This window comes from Schistocerca americana, chromosome X (assembly GCF_021461395.2).
Source record: "Schistocerca americana isolate TAMUIC-IGC-003095 chromosome X, iqSchAmer2.1, whole genome shotgun sequence".
In the NCBI taxonomy this organism is placed as follows: domain Eukaryota; kingdom Metazoa; phylum Arthropoda; class Insecta; order Orthoptera; family Acrididae; genus Schistocerca; species Schistocerca americana.
Window position 1 is genome coordinate 250630877 of NC_060130.1, and position 13383 is coordinate 250644259.

The 13383-nt window shown below is 44.5% G+C and overlaps 1 protein-coding gene and 1 pseudogene across 1 annotated transcript in view; both read left to right on the forward strand.

The window, feature by feature from the left end:
* The window catches only part of LOC124555944 (dystrophin-like), a gene marked incomplete at its 5' end in the record, with an annotated part of 300198 nt that overhangs the window by 66787 nt on the left and 220028 nt on the right, over positions 1–13383 (forward strand). The window contains one exon of the mRNA XM_047129994.1: positions 1888–2032. Within this exon, the coding sequence (XP_046985950.1) occupies positions 1888–2032 (145 nt within the window). The remainder of the gene's footprint in view (positions 1–1887; positions 2033–13383) is intronic.
* LOC124557041 lies at positions 11662–11779 on the forward strand (annotated as a pseudogene).

Sequence of the window (13383 nt, forward strand, 5' to 3'; positions counted from 1 at the left end):
TTTCTCCCACTTATGTCTTCCGAAAAGACTAGGAAGATAAAATTATAGAGATTCGAGCCCATGCGGAAGCTTAGCGGCAATCGCCCTTCTCGCTAAATGTTCGCGACTGAAACGGGGGAAATGACAGTGGCACACACAATACTTTCCGCCACACACAGCAAGTTGATTTGCGGAGTGTGGATGAAGGTGTAGAAAATCTGTGCAGTGCCTTAGAGGCTTGAGCATCTCCGTCCGATATGAGTGCTGAGTGCATCCTTTCCATCTTAGTTCCTCTTTTTTCTGTCGTCAGCAGCTCCAGGCAGTTGGTGGTCTCGAGGTTAGGGTTACTGACTATCCCTCACGGGGTCCCGGGTTCGATTCCCACCGAGACGGGGATTTTCTCCGATCGGGACTAGGTGTGTGTGTTGTCTTAATCCCCATTTCATCGTCATCGACGTGCACGTCGCTGAAGTGGTGTCAAATAAAAAGACTTGTACCAGGCGATCGAACATCCCAGATGCCATACACCATTTCATTTTTATCTGCCCCTTATTCTTATTTTGTGGGCTCTCTCGCCCAGTTCCTGACGAAGAAGCCAGCTGATGTAACACCTCGAGCTTAGTGTGACTATTTGTTTGTTTCGACCTTCGCTTAAGCGTTTTTTAAAATAGTTTTCTGACTGGTTTGATGCGGCCCGCCACGAATTCCTCTCCTGTGCACTGTCGAAACCTCTTCAGCTCAGAGTAGCAATTGCAGCTTACGTCCTCAACTATTTGCTGGCTGTATTCCATCTCTGTCTTCCTCTACAGTTTTTTCTACCCCCTACAGTTCCCTCTGGTACCATGGAAGTCATTCCCTGATGTCTTAACAGATGTCCTATCATGGTGTCCCTTTTCCTTGTCCGTGTTTTCCGCACATTCCTTTCCTCTTCGATTTTGCCCAGAACCTCCTCATTCCTTATCTTGTCAGTCCACCTAATTTTCAACATTCGTCTATAGCACCACATCTCAAATGCTTCGATTCTCTTCTGTTCCGGTTTTCCCACAGTCCGTGTTTCACTATCATACAATGCTGTGCTCCAAACGTACATTCTCAGAAATTTCTGCCTCAAATTAAGGCCTATGTTTGATACTAGTAGACTTCTCTTGGCCATGAATGCCCTTTTTGCCAGTGCTCCTGCTGATGTCCTCATTGCTCCGTCCGTCATTGGTTATTTTAATGCCTAGGTAACAGAATTCCTTAACTTCATCTACTTCGCGACCATCAATCTGATGTCAAGTGCCGGCCGCTGTGGCCGAGGAGTCTAGGCGCTTCAGTCCGGAACTGCGCTGCTGCTACGGTTTCAGGTTCAAATCCTGCCTCGGGCATGGATGCGTTTGATGTCCTTAGGTTAGTTAGGTTTAAGTAGTTCTAAGTATAGGGGACTGATGACCTCAGATGTTGAGTTCCAGAGTGCTTGGAGCCAATTTTTTTATGTCAAGTTTCTCGCTGTTCTCATTTCAGCTACTTCTCATCACTTTCGTCTTTTTCCGATTTACTCTCAATGCAGATTCTGTACTCATTTGACTGTTCATTCTATTCAGCAGATCATATAATTCTCCTTCACTTTCACTAAGAATAGCAATGTCATCAGCGAATCGTATCATTGGTATCCTTTCACCTTGAATTTTAATTTCACTTCTGAACCTTTCTTTTATTTCCATCATCGCTTCTTCAGTGTACAGATTGAACAGCAAGGGCGGAAGACTACGTCCCTGACCTATACCCTTTTTAAGTCAGTGTTGCTGTTTTTTAATGAACAAGAAAGACGAGGTGAAATCACAATTACAGATACTTTATTGTAAGATCTCTCCGATGTAAATGTCTATCGTTCATCGGTCACCCCACAAATCGTCGTCTTTTTTGCAGAAACCGACTGGAGAGCAATTCAGAGCACTGGAACGCGCTTCTGCTGTCTCTGCGCGAGCTCATCGAATGGGTCATCCGCAAAGACACGGAGCTCACTGGACTGGGCCCCATAGGTGGAGACGTGCCCAGCCTTCAGAAGCAGCAGGTACGTTTCAGTCTAGCGTTTGCTCGATTTTCAGCTGTCAAAAGATCCAATGATGTGCCTCTGTTAATTCTTGGTGTGTCGAGAATGTCGTTGGCGTCAGATCATAAATTCGCATACCGTTTTACAAAAATCGGATTCAAAACGTTGCCCTTGTTCTGAATTCGCCAGATGATAAGTAAGATACCAGTCACAACTCTTTCTTCAGTTTTAACATTTTGTTGACAGGGAACCAGTAACTTCTTTAAATTCCTTAAAGCGTTTATTAATGATTCTGTCGACAGTTGCAGTATTTATATTAGGCGATTAGTTTCGAACCTTGCAGGTTCATTTTCAAGCCTGACCTACCGAGGCTGTACTGACAACGCATGATCTTAATAATATACGGCAAAGTGGCAACACATCCTTTGTAAATATTCGCACAACGAATGTCACAATCCACACATGCCTCTTGCCATGTCAACATCAGACTCATTTTGACTTTGTAAGAGGCATGTGTGATTTGTGACATTCATTCTGTAAACATTTATAAAGCGTGTGTTGCCACTGTAATGTTTATTATTAAGATCAGTGCTGCCTCGGTAGGCCAGGCTTGAAAATGAACCTGTAAGGTTCGAAACTAGTCTCCTAATATAAGTACTGCTGACTGAATCATTAATAAACGCTTTAAGGAATTTGTCACAACGTTTATCGGAAACGAACATATTACTTGGCTGATTTTTCGAGAAAACTTCATCCAAGATCTATCTTATTCTACATGTTCGTTTTTATTCTGTAAGTCATCCAGCCGTGTTTGGCTGGATAGTATGCGGGAAGAAAGATTGTCGGTGCGAGGAGATCGGTTGTCGGTTCCCATGCGTATAATCCCATATTTCCGAACCTTTCCTTCCGTATTCATTATTCAAGATGTTCATTGAAACGGGGACTTGGGAACTTTAGAGAGTACGACACTCTGCAATGCACAACGCTGTCTTGCGCCGTCTACCATTGGAGTTGCTTGACCGTTCCTGAGACTCTCTCGTGGCTAATCAAACTGGCGGAGAATCCGGCAATTCTTCTCGTAATTATCTTTCTTCCGCTCATTAAATATGTATGGTAAGGATCCTAGACCGGTAGAGAATAGGTATGAGTAGGGTTAGGATTTTTATGACCTAAAAGTCACCATAAAATGCCCAAAAAATGCTGTTATGACCAAAAATTTACAACAATTTGCACAGTAACAAAAAAGTGGCTTAAGAGCAGTAAAATGAGGCAAAATTTCTGTTCTAAACTAAATTATTAAGTCAGTTTATGATAATGAACTATTTATTTTAAAAAATACACATGGGAAGGAGACTAAGCTAGCGTGTATTATTAACGTTATCAGGCTGTAGTTAATCTGTGATTTTTTTTTTTTTAACTCTCATTTTTACTTCAATTTTCGAGCTCCGAGTTGAAGTGTACAATGAATATCTTGTGCAAATTTTAAAATGAGTAAGATTTCCTATTGTCAGACAACAACATTGACACAAGGGAAGCCTGTTTGAAATGGACAATATCAGTTGAATCTAAACCTAAATGATTTAGAGAAAACATTTCATCCAATAAGATCATTGAAACGGAGCAAAATGTTTGATACTCTTCCTTTTTTTATTTCGTAACGTTCTTTCTATTTTCTTTGACACGTCTTTTCCCACTTTATCACAAACAGCTTCTAACTTATTCTCATTTTTTCACTTGTTTTTTCTGCTTTATTAGTGGCACATCTGATTGCTTTAGAGCAGCTAAGGCAACAGGAATAAATCCAAAATCTGATTTTATTTACGAAAGTTTGCCTGAAATTTCATCATTAAACATTAATTCTTCGGCTAGTCCAACTGAAGTGGCCTCAGTGGTTTCGGGTGAATCAATGATGCTTTTAACAACGATCAAGTCCCGGTAGTAATAGTTGCAGTTAAAAATCCATGACCCCGACCTTGTCAAAATGAAAGACGGTCGTGAGGAAATTTCTGAAGCTAACAACCTAATGCTGCAGCCCGTGATGGAACTTTCAAAAATACCTTTTTGACACGCCCAATTGATTTGTCAAAATCACTGAGTTTACTATGAATCTCTTCTACGACTCTCTGTAAGGCGAGAACTAGACAATTCACATGCGCCATTTTACTGTGTAATGCTTTTAGTGAATCGGCAGCATTTAGCATAATGGGCAGCATCCGTTAAGAAGTACATTTCATACGTAACATCTTCAGATCATAGGGCACCCACAGAACTGTCGAACAATTTTCTAATGGTAGAGAAATTGAGTTCTTCTAAATGTTTACAGTTTATTATAAACCTTTCAGCTCGACCATCTTCTTCCACAATTCACACAATGACACTTGCAATATATTTTCCCAAGGATTCTGTGGTTTCAGTAATTAATACCCATATTGTTGTTTTTACCAGTCGTTGTCTGATTTGTTGCATTGTTTTTTCGTAGCTTCGGCTGATGTGGTCTTTTTCTTATTGTTAATGAATCGGGAAGGAATTTGTCTGTGTATTTCTTTAAGAATTCACGAAATTCTGTGCGGTTCAGTTACTTAGAGGAATTTGAGGACAAAGTTCTTCACAGAATGGCGTATACGACTGGCGGGATATCCTTAGGAGTGTTTGCTGTAATGTTTTTGCACCTTCAATCCGTTGTTCTACACGTTTGTGTTTCCTGTTGCCACATGCTGCTGGACGTTACATGGCTTCTCCGCAGTTACTGTTACGACGTCGCATAGTCTACAACACGGTATTTTACGATCAGTCGAAATTACTTGCTCATCAACTGTTGTACTTTTCCTTCAGCACTTTGCTTCACTTCAGGCAGTTTTTGTGAACTGTGCTGCACACGAAGTCGACTTCAACAAAATTGAATAACAAAATGAGACACTCGGTTACAGTCCAGGGTCCAGAATGGCTTAAACAGCTACCTGCTCATAGAGTAACAAGAGGCCACACAAACTCAGTGCTGCGTAAAGGTGAAGTCCATATTGTGAATTCTAAGGAAATGTGGGAGGAACGTAGATATTTGCCACATTACAGGAAAAAAGGTGAGATGCGATATTCTACATCTACATCCATACTCCGCAAACCACCTGACGGTGTGTGGCGGAGGGTACCTTGAGTACCTCTATCGGTTCTCCCTTCTATTCCAGTCTCGTATTGTTCGTGGAAAGGACTGTCGGTATGCCTCTGTGTGGGCTTTAATCTCTCTGATTTTATCCTCATGGTCTCTTCGCGATATATACGTAGGAGGGAGCAATATACTGCTTGACTCCTCGGTGAAGGTATGTTCTCGAAACTTCAACAAAAGCCCGTACCGAGCTACTGAGCGTCTCTCCTGCAGAGTCTTCCACTGGAGTTTATCTATCATCTCCGTAACGCTTTCGCCATTACTAAATGATCCTGTAACGAAGCACGCTGCTCTCCGCTGGATCTTCTCTATCTCTTCTATCAATCCTATCTGGTACGGATCCCACACTGCTGAGCAGTATTCAAGCAGTGGGCGAACAAGCGTACTGTAACCTATTTCCTTTGTTTTCGGATTGCATTTCCTTAGGATTCTCCCAATGAATCTCAGTCTGGCATCTGCTGTACCGACGATCAACTTTATATGATCATTCCATTTTAAATCACTCCTAATGCGTACTCCCAGAAAATTTATGGAATTAACTGCTTCCAGTTGTTGACCTGCTCTATTGTAGCTAAATGATAAGGGATCTTTCTTTCTGTGTATTCGCAGCACATTACACTTGTCTACATTGAGATTCAATTGCCATTCCCTGCACCATGCGTCAATTCGCTGCAGATCCTCCTGCATTTCAGTAAAATTTTCCACTGTTACAACCTCTCGATATACCATAGCATCATCCGCAAAAAGCCTCAGTGAATATTCTGGGAAATGTGAGCGCCGAAGAAAGAAACTACGTGAGAAAAGTTCTTTAGTTCTCGAAATAATGAAAATGTAATGAATACGATAATTTAATTATTACAGACCGATTAAAATTACTTGATAGTTTTCGTGTGTCACTTGCTGCTACCGTGTTGCCACATCGGCTGCCGGCTACCGCTCGGTTGTAGGTGACACGAAAACACGACGGGTCGCTTCACAAATGCTGTTAATGTGTAACGCGGAGCAATGTTGGAAGTGGCCGCTGCGACCTATGTCGGAAGTGCGACTGATTTTAAGTGACCAGTGGCTAAACTGCCGCAGACGGCGCGTTTTGTAGCCTTGAATTTAAACGCGTGTCCCAAGCTAACCACAACCTCGTGATTTGCAGTGTATCCGACAAAATGGCAGTCAGCAATCTGCGACAGGACTAAAGTAATGATCGCTTTGTTCACGGCTAGTAAAGCTAACCTTTACGTGCAAATTGAAGACAGAAAAAAATCAGTTTCAGCACTAAAAGTAAACTTTCATTTTTCGCTAACATAGGTACGAACAACACGCATATATTACGGAGATGCTTCGGGAACTCAAATGGGAATCACTGGAGAGAACGCGACGTTCCTTTCGAGGAGCAGTATTGAATAAATTTAGAGAACCGGTATTTGAAGCTGACTGCAGAACATCCATTTCGCTTAAGGACCATGATGATAAGATAAGAGAGATAAGGGTTCGTGCGGAGACATAGACAGTCGTTTTTACGTCGCTCTGTTTGCGAGTGGAACAGAAAAGGAAATGACTAGTAGTGGTACAGCCTCTGCCACGCACTGTACGGTGACTTGAGGAGTATATGTGTAGATTTCGATGTACCTGAAATTATGCTGACGCTAGCTACTCGTGCTGCCGCGTTGCCAACCGATGATCAGTCCCCGTTGACATTTGGTTGCGGATTTTAAGCGACACAGGCAGATTCCAGACGTAAAAAGAATGCTAGGAGGAGAAGAAAGAGCACATAAAAAAGTGAATACGATGATGAAAATAGGACGCCAAAGTATTAGAAATAAAAAAAATCGAATTTAAGTTGTGATCTGAGGCTTTGCCGGCGAATGTGCTGTATCCAAGGTTCTCGGGTGTCGAGCCGGATCAGATCGTCGAAGTTCCACGATATTTCGGCGAATAACCGTTCCGCCATCATCAGGTGGTGCTGGTGATTTGCTCGCGACAAGCGGGAAATCAGGTCTCGAGTCCCGGTCCGGCACGTATTTTCATTGTCTCATTCCATTATAGAGCTAACGGTTGTCCATATTCGCAACTGCGAATACATGCATGAATGTCGGAAGAAACTTTGCTTCGTATTTCTGAATAACACAGGCACTGCTGTGTCGTATTCTCAGCGTAAGGTCTGTACGCCAACCATTGCGCTATGCCACAACACTGGGTGAAGCAGTTATGTGTTGAGCCTTCAAAAATTTGGTTTCACGCAATGTCGTGCGAAGCTTATCTAACGTAAGCCGATCTCTGCGATTATGATAACTGCATGTGTGACGCTGAATCGCGTCATGCGCGGAAGTATCCAGCAGTGTTTGGTCAGTGCAGTAAGATGTGTGTATTTCATTGTGTGTGTGTGTGTGTGTGTGTGTGTGTGTGTGTGTGTGTGTCAGTGTGTGTGTGTGTGATGAAATACGAAATAAAAGTTCCAGAACCGTGAAAAAAATGGTTCAAATGGCTCTGAGCACTATGGGACTTAACATCTATGGTCATCAGTCCCCTAGAACTTAGAACTACTTAAACCTAACTAACCTAAGGACATCACACAACACCCAGTCATCACGAGGCAGAGAAAATCTCTGACCCCGCCGGGAATCGAACCAGCGAACCCGGGCGTGGGAAGCGAGAACGCAACCGCACGACCACGAGCTGCGGACTCCAGAACCGTCATTCAGGATCCAAACGTACCAAGAAAGAAAGCCTGACAAGGAACTGGAAGTGGACTGAGAAATTGTTGTGACAGTTTGGCAACGGTGAGCGGTCCGTGCATGACTTTGGGCGCTGTGATTAGAGTGAACCAGCTCCAACACTTGAAGCGTTAACTATCAAGTACTCGTAATTTTTTGATTGTGTTCGTGTCGGGTCTCCAGCCGGAACAACCGTCATCTGGACACAATATTTTGGCGGTTCACCTGGCCGCCATCTTCAGCTGAGTAGGCCGTCGCAACAACTTGCCGGAGCTGAAATGAAACACGCCGCGGCGGCTCCTGCCCTGTAGCGACAGACAAAACAGCACACCGGTGGTGAAAGCTCGCGGAAACGATAAACCGATAACAAACACTATTGACAGTGTTTGATGACAGAAACAAGGCTCGTTGTTTCTTAATGTCAAACAGAACAGGTTTCCAACTCTTACTTAAAGGATACCCCTTATCTCTGTTTATAATATTGTTAGATAGCCGGATTTCAGTGGCTTCTTTCACTGCACAGTCCCAGTACCGCGACGCACTGGCAACCACTTGTGTCTCATCGTACAACATTTTATGTCCTTCAGTAAGACAATGTCCAGCCACTGCTGATTTTTCTAGCTGAAATCAACGCGTTTGGCGATGATGGTCCATGCAACGATCCAGGACCGTACGAATCGTTTGTCCAATGTAGGCTTTCCCACAATGCAGGGAATCTTGTAGACCCCTGGAAAGTTCACGGAGCCACACCAAGTAATTTTAGTCGGACAGTAAAGTATACTCCATCAGAGAGAATTGATCACATATGCATAAATATAACTGAATAAATTACAGTAATTCGTGTAGTTTTTTCATAAGAAGCATTTATATGTATTTAAGGAATATGTCAGTCCTACCGAAAAGTATGTCCCCTGTCATAAAAACCCTAGCCCTATGTATGAGCGACTGTTGAATTACATTATATTAGGATGTTGCCGATGATGCTAAGACTATTCCAGTCGAATCGTAGTTTCTGTCCGCTGTCTCCTACTATTGTGACATAATCAGTGACGTAACCAAACACGATCTTATTGTAACACACTCGAAGATCGATCCACATATGATTTATAAATCTCCCGAATTTGTTAGAGAGTGAGAATAAAACGCTTGGGTATGCGTCTGGTCATAACTACACGCATATTGGCTTTGAATCCAGCATTCACGTTTTAGTGTAAGCGGACGACCCTGAGTCGGAGGAACACGATCAATCGTTTGCAGTACGGCTGATGAAGTTCTGTGTATGACGTCGAGATTGCTGTATTGTCCATAATTACGCAATAGGCATAGAGCAAATGAATGACAGGCAGCAGCGGCCTGCGTAGTTAGTTCCGTTGTTCCGTTAATTACGAATGGTCATCACCGAAGCGTACAATATGAGCACTGTGCCTGTGTTTCATGCCGCAGGAACGATGTGTGCACCGTGTAGACACTTCGCTACAAAGAGCCATGCACCCTTGTTCAGTATTGATTTCTTCCAAACGGAATCGACTTAGACGTCTGTTCTGAAGTGAGATTGCATGAGGTTTTTGGAGGTATTCTTCTCTCTCATGAAACCATATTAGATATCATTAGGTTTGTTATATACGAGTAAATGCGTGGAAAGTTAATGAAATACTTCACCTCTTCTTTCTCTACGCATATTTTTCTCACACACAAAGGTTTTAGTGAGGTGAAGCGCCCTGGAAATTAAGAATGGCTTTATTGTACACGTAAACACTTTTGATTGACATGTGTTGTTCGTAAGAATTTGTAGCTGCTGTGTCGACTGAATAACACTTTGGTTCGTAAACTCGAGAGGGTAGCACGAGACACTAATTTCACTACAAAAACATGGTCTTTTGGTATATGTTGTTCTTGCCAGATATGGTGCGTTAAATATTAGTTATGCGATATCAAGCACCGTGGAATGTGTTTAAAATTTGTCTCAGAGATGCCTACAATCTTTTTCTGTAATGGTGCAAAAGCTTGGCACCCAGCTACGTCACCCTCGGGCTCGGCGACACGTGCTAATAAAAGGTCAGAGCCCACAAGTTCATGTGAGGTGTGAGGTAGTTTAATGATGCCACATTGGCACCAAATGTCACCAAACCTCGGCCCAACGCCACTGTGGACGTGTTACGCTATGGGAAGGTCGCTGGATTCACTCTTACCCACAGTTCGCACCTTCGTTTGACGCCTCTGCGGTGAATGTCAGAACCCCGACGCCTAGCGTAGAAATCATGTTGATTTGTAATTGGTGACCCAGGGAATATTTCGAACACACCACCGTTAAGGTTCAAAATGGCTCTGAGCACTATGGGACTTAACATCTGAGGTCATCAGTCCCCTAGAACTTAGAACAACTTAAACCTAACTAACCCAAGGACATCACCCACATCCATGCCCGAAGCAGGATTCGAACCTGCGACCGTAGCAGTCGCGCGGTTCCAGACTGAAACGCCTAGAACCGCTCGGCCATAGCGGCCGGCTACGATATACAACAGACAAATTTTGCCAATGTTGGCGCCCTCTGAACGACTCAACCCCTTCCTACGGACATGGCAAAGCTGGATCCACATTGAACATGACCTCACCCCATTGGAATATAGCGTGACCGTAAGTTTTGGTATACAGGGTGGAAACACCAGGGATCGTTCAAACCCATCCGACGAAGTTTGATCGTGATCCGCAACAGAAAAGGGTGTTTCTGTTTTTTCATTCCTCACTTCTCACGCCTTCCTGTGCAGTGTGTACGGTAGATTGACATGCACGTGAATTAAATGACAAAGGACACCTTTAAGACCCTCCCCAGTTCGGCAACACCATTGGTGGCACTCGAGCACCTTTGTTGGGGACTGTTAAAATTCTCTCTCCAGAGATCCTTATTCACCGATCCATACCCACAGGCGGGACAAGCAACCCGCTCTACACTAGCGTCTGCTGACCACATGGGAAATCAGAGGGGTAGCGAAAGCGTTGTCTGTCTAGTCGGCGGGTAGAGATACAGGGTGACAACTTGTGGACTACATTGAATAAAATCGTCATAACTTCTGAACCGTTTGCGTCAGGACGTTCAAGCTGCACGGTTGGCCGTGGGGCATGATGGGAATTAGTATGCGCATGCATGCATGGTTTAGCGATGAAGCCCACTTTCATTTGGTTGGGTCTGTCAGCAGGGAAAATTGGCATGTTTGGGGGACTGAGAAACCGCATTTCGCGATCGATAAGTCTCGCCACCCTCAACGGGTGACTGTGGTGTGCAATTTCCAGTCACAGAATAACCGGTGCGATGTTCCTTGATGGCACGGTGACTACCAAACGGTACGTGAAGGTTTTGGAAGATGATTTCATCCCCGGTACCCAAAGATACCTTGATTTCGACGAGATGTGGTTCATGCAAGACGGAGCTCGACGCCATCGAAGCAGGAGAGTGATGTCCTGGAGGAGTACTTAGGGACAGCATTCTGGCTCTGTGGTACCCAGAGGCGACTGGCATGAGCCTCGATTGGCCGACTTATTCTCCGGATCAGAACACATGCGACTCCTTTTGTGGGGCTATTTTAAAGAAAAGATGTACAACAATAACAGCAAAACCATTGCTGAGGTGAAAACGGCCATTTAAGAGGTCAACGTCAGCATCGATGTTTCGACACTTCAGCGGGTCACGCAGAATTTCGCTATTCGCCTGCGCCACTTCATCACCATATCGCACATGTCATAACCTAAATCCGAATGTATTTAGTAACGTTTACGTGTTGAATAAGGGCAACGGCCTTGCCGCAGTGGATACACCGGTTCCCGTCAGATCACCGAAGTTAAGCGTTGTCGGGCGTGGTCGGCACTTGGATGGGTGACCATCCGGGCCGCCATATGCTGTTGCCATTTTTCGGGGTGCACTCAGCCTCGTGATGTCAACTGAGGAGCTACTCGACCGAATAGTAGCGGCTCCGGTTCAAAGAAAACTATCATAACGACCGGGAGTGCGGTGTGCTGACCACACGCCCCTCCTATCCGCATCCTCAGTTGTGGATGACACGGTGGTCGGATGGTCCCGATGGGCCACTTGTGGCCTGAATACGGAGTGCTTTTACGTGTTGAATAAATTGTGTGCACGCCGTAGTTTGTAACTAATTTACGTTTTTTTTCATATTGTTCAATAATTGTCACCCTCTAGGTAGACGGATATCTCTGTACAAAGACATTTTTAAAGTGCCCAACAAAGGTGCGCAGGTGGCACTGACGCTGTTGCTGAAATGGGAGGCCTCAGAGACACCTATTGCCGTTTTATTCACGTGCGTTTCAGTGTCACATCTCCTCTTACATACGTCACAGTGGGGTGAAAAAGACTAAACAACGTTTTTCTGCTTCTGATCGTGCTCAGATTTCCTCGAATGGTTTGACTGTCCCTAGTGGCTCCATCGTGTATACCAAAGCAAAACTTACAGTTACGCTATACTCCAAAGGGATGAGAGCGGTTCGTTATGGTTCCAGCCTACCGATGCCCTTATAAACGGGTTGAAATGTCGCGGGGGGGAAGCGGTGTCAGCAGTGGTAAAATCTGTCAAGAACGTCGTCCTGTTGTACATGACACTGCAAACTATCGTTTTCGAGCACGAAACCACCCCTGAGGCATTTTCGTGTCGATTCTGGGCGGTCGTGTGTTAGGAAGGTTTTTTCTGTGCTAGAAACCTGTTTGATTTTGGTACTAGAAGTCGCGGTTCTGTCCTCCGTGGCTGAGGCGTCAAACGAAGGGGTGAAATGCGGGTAAGAGGGTGTGTGGCGACCTTCCCATCGTGTGACGCGTCCGCGGTGGCATTGGGCCGAATTTTAGTGCCAATGTATGACCATAAAAACACCTTACAGCTGACATGATATCAGCTCTGGCCTTTCTTGCGCATGTGTCGACACCTTGCTGCTTGAAGCTTCGTCGAGCACGAGGGTGACGCTCCAAAGTGGCAGGCGCCACGCTTCGGCGCCGTTTCAGAGGAGGGTTGCAGCCACCTTTGAGCCAATTTCTACGTTGCAATGGGAGACAATTACGGCGTTTCGAATAAGTTATCTTCTAATCATGTTGCGCAGCGTAGTTGGAGCGTAAGAGAAGGTGGAACGCGGTGCAGGAGCTTTTATAGGTGTAATTCATTACCATTTACACAATGTCCCGAAGCAATTGTCAACAATTTGATACACAAATAAAAGGAAGCGTTAGCTTCCCATTTTAGTTGGCAGATTACTTTCCTTTCTTTTGAATAATGGCCGACCGAAGTGGCCGTGCGGTTAAAGGCGCTGCAGTCTGGAACCGCAAGACCGCTACGGTCGCAGGTTCGAATCCTGCCTCGGGCATGGATGTTTGTGATGTCCTTAGGTTAGTTAGGTTCAACTAGTTCTAAGTTCTAGGGGACTAATGACCTCAGCAGTTGAGTCCCATAGTGCTCAGAGCCATTTTGAATAATGTAATTGTTTCAAGAGGCGAGTAACGGAGGTTCGTC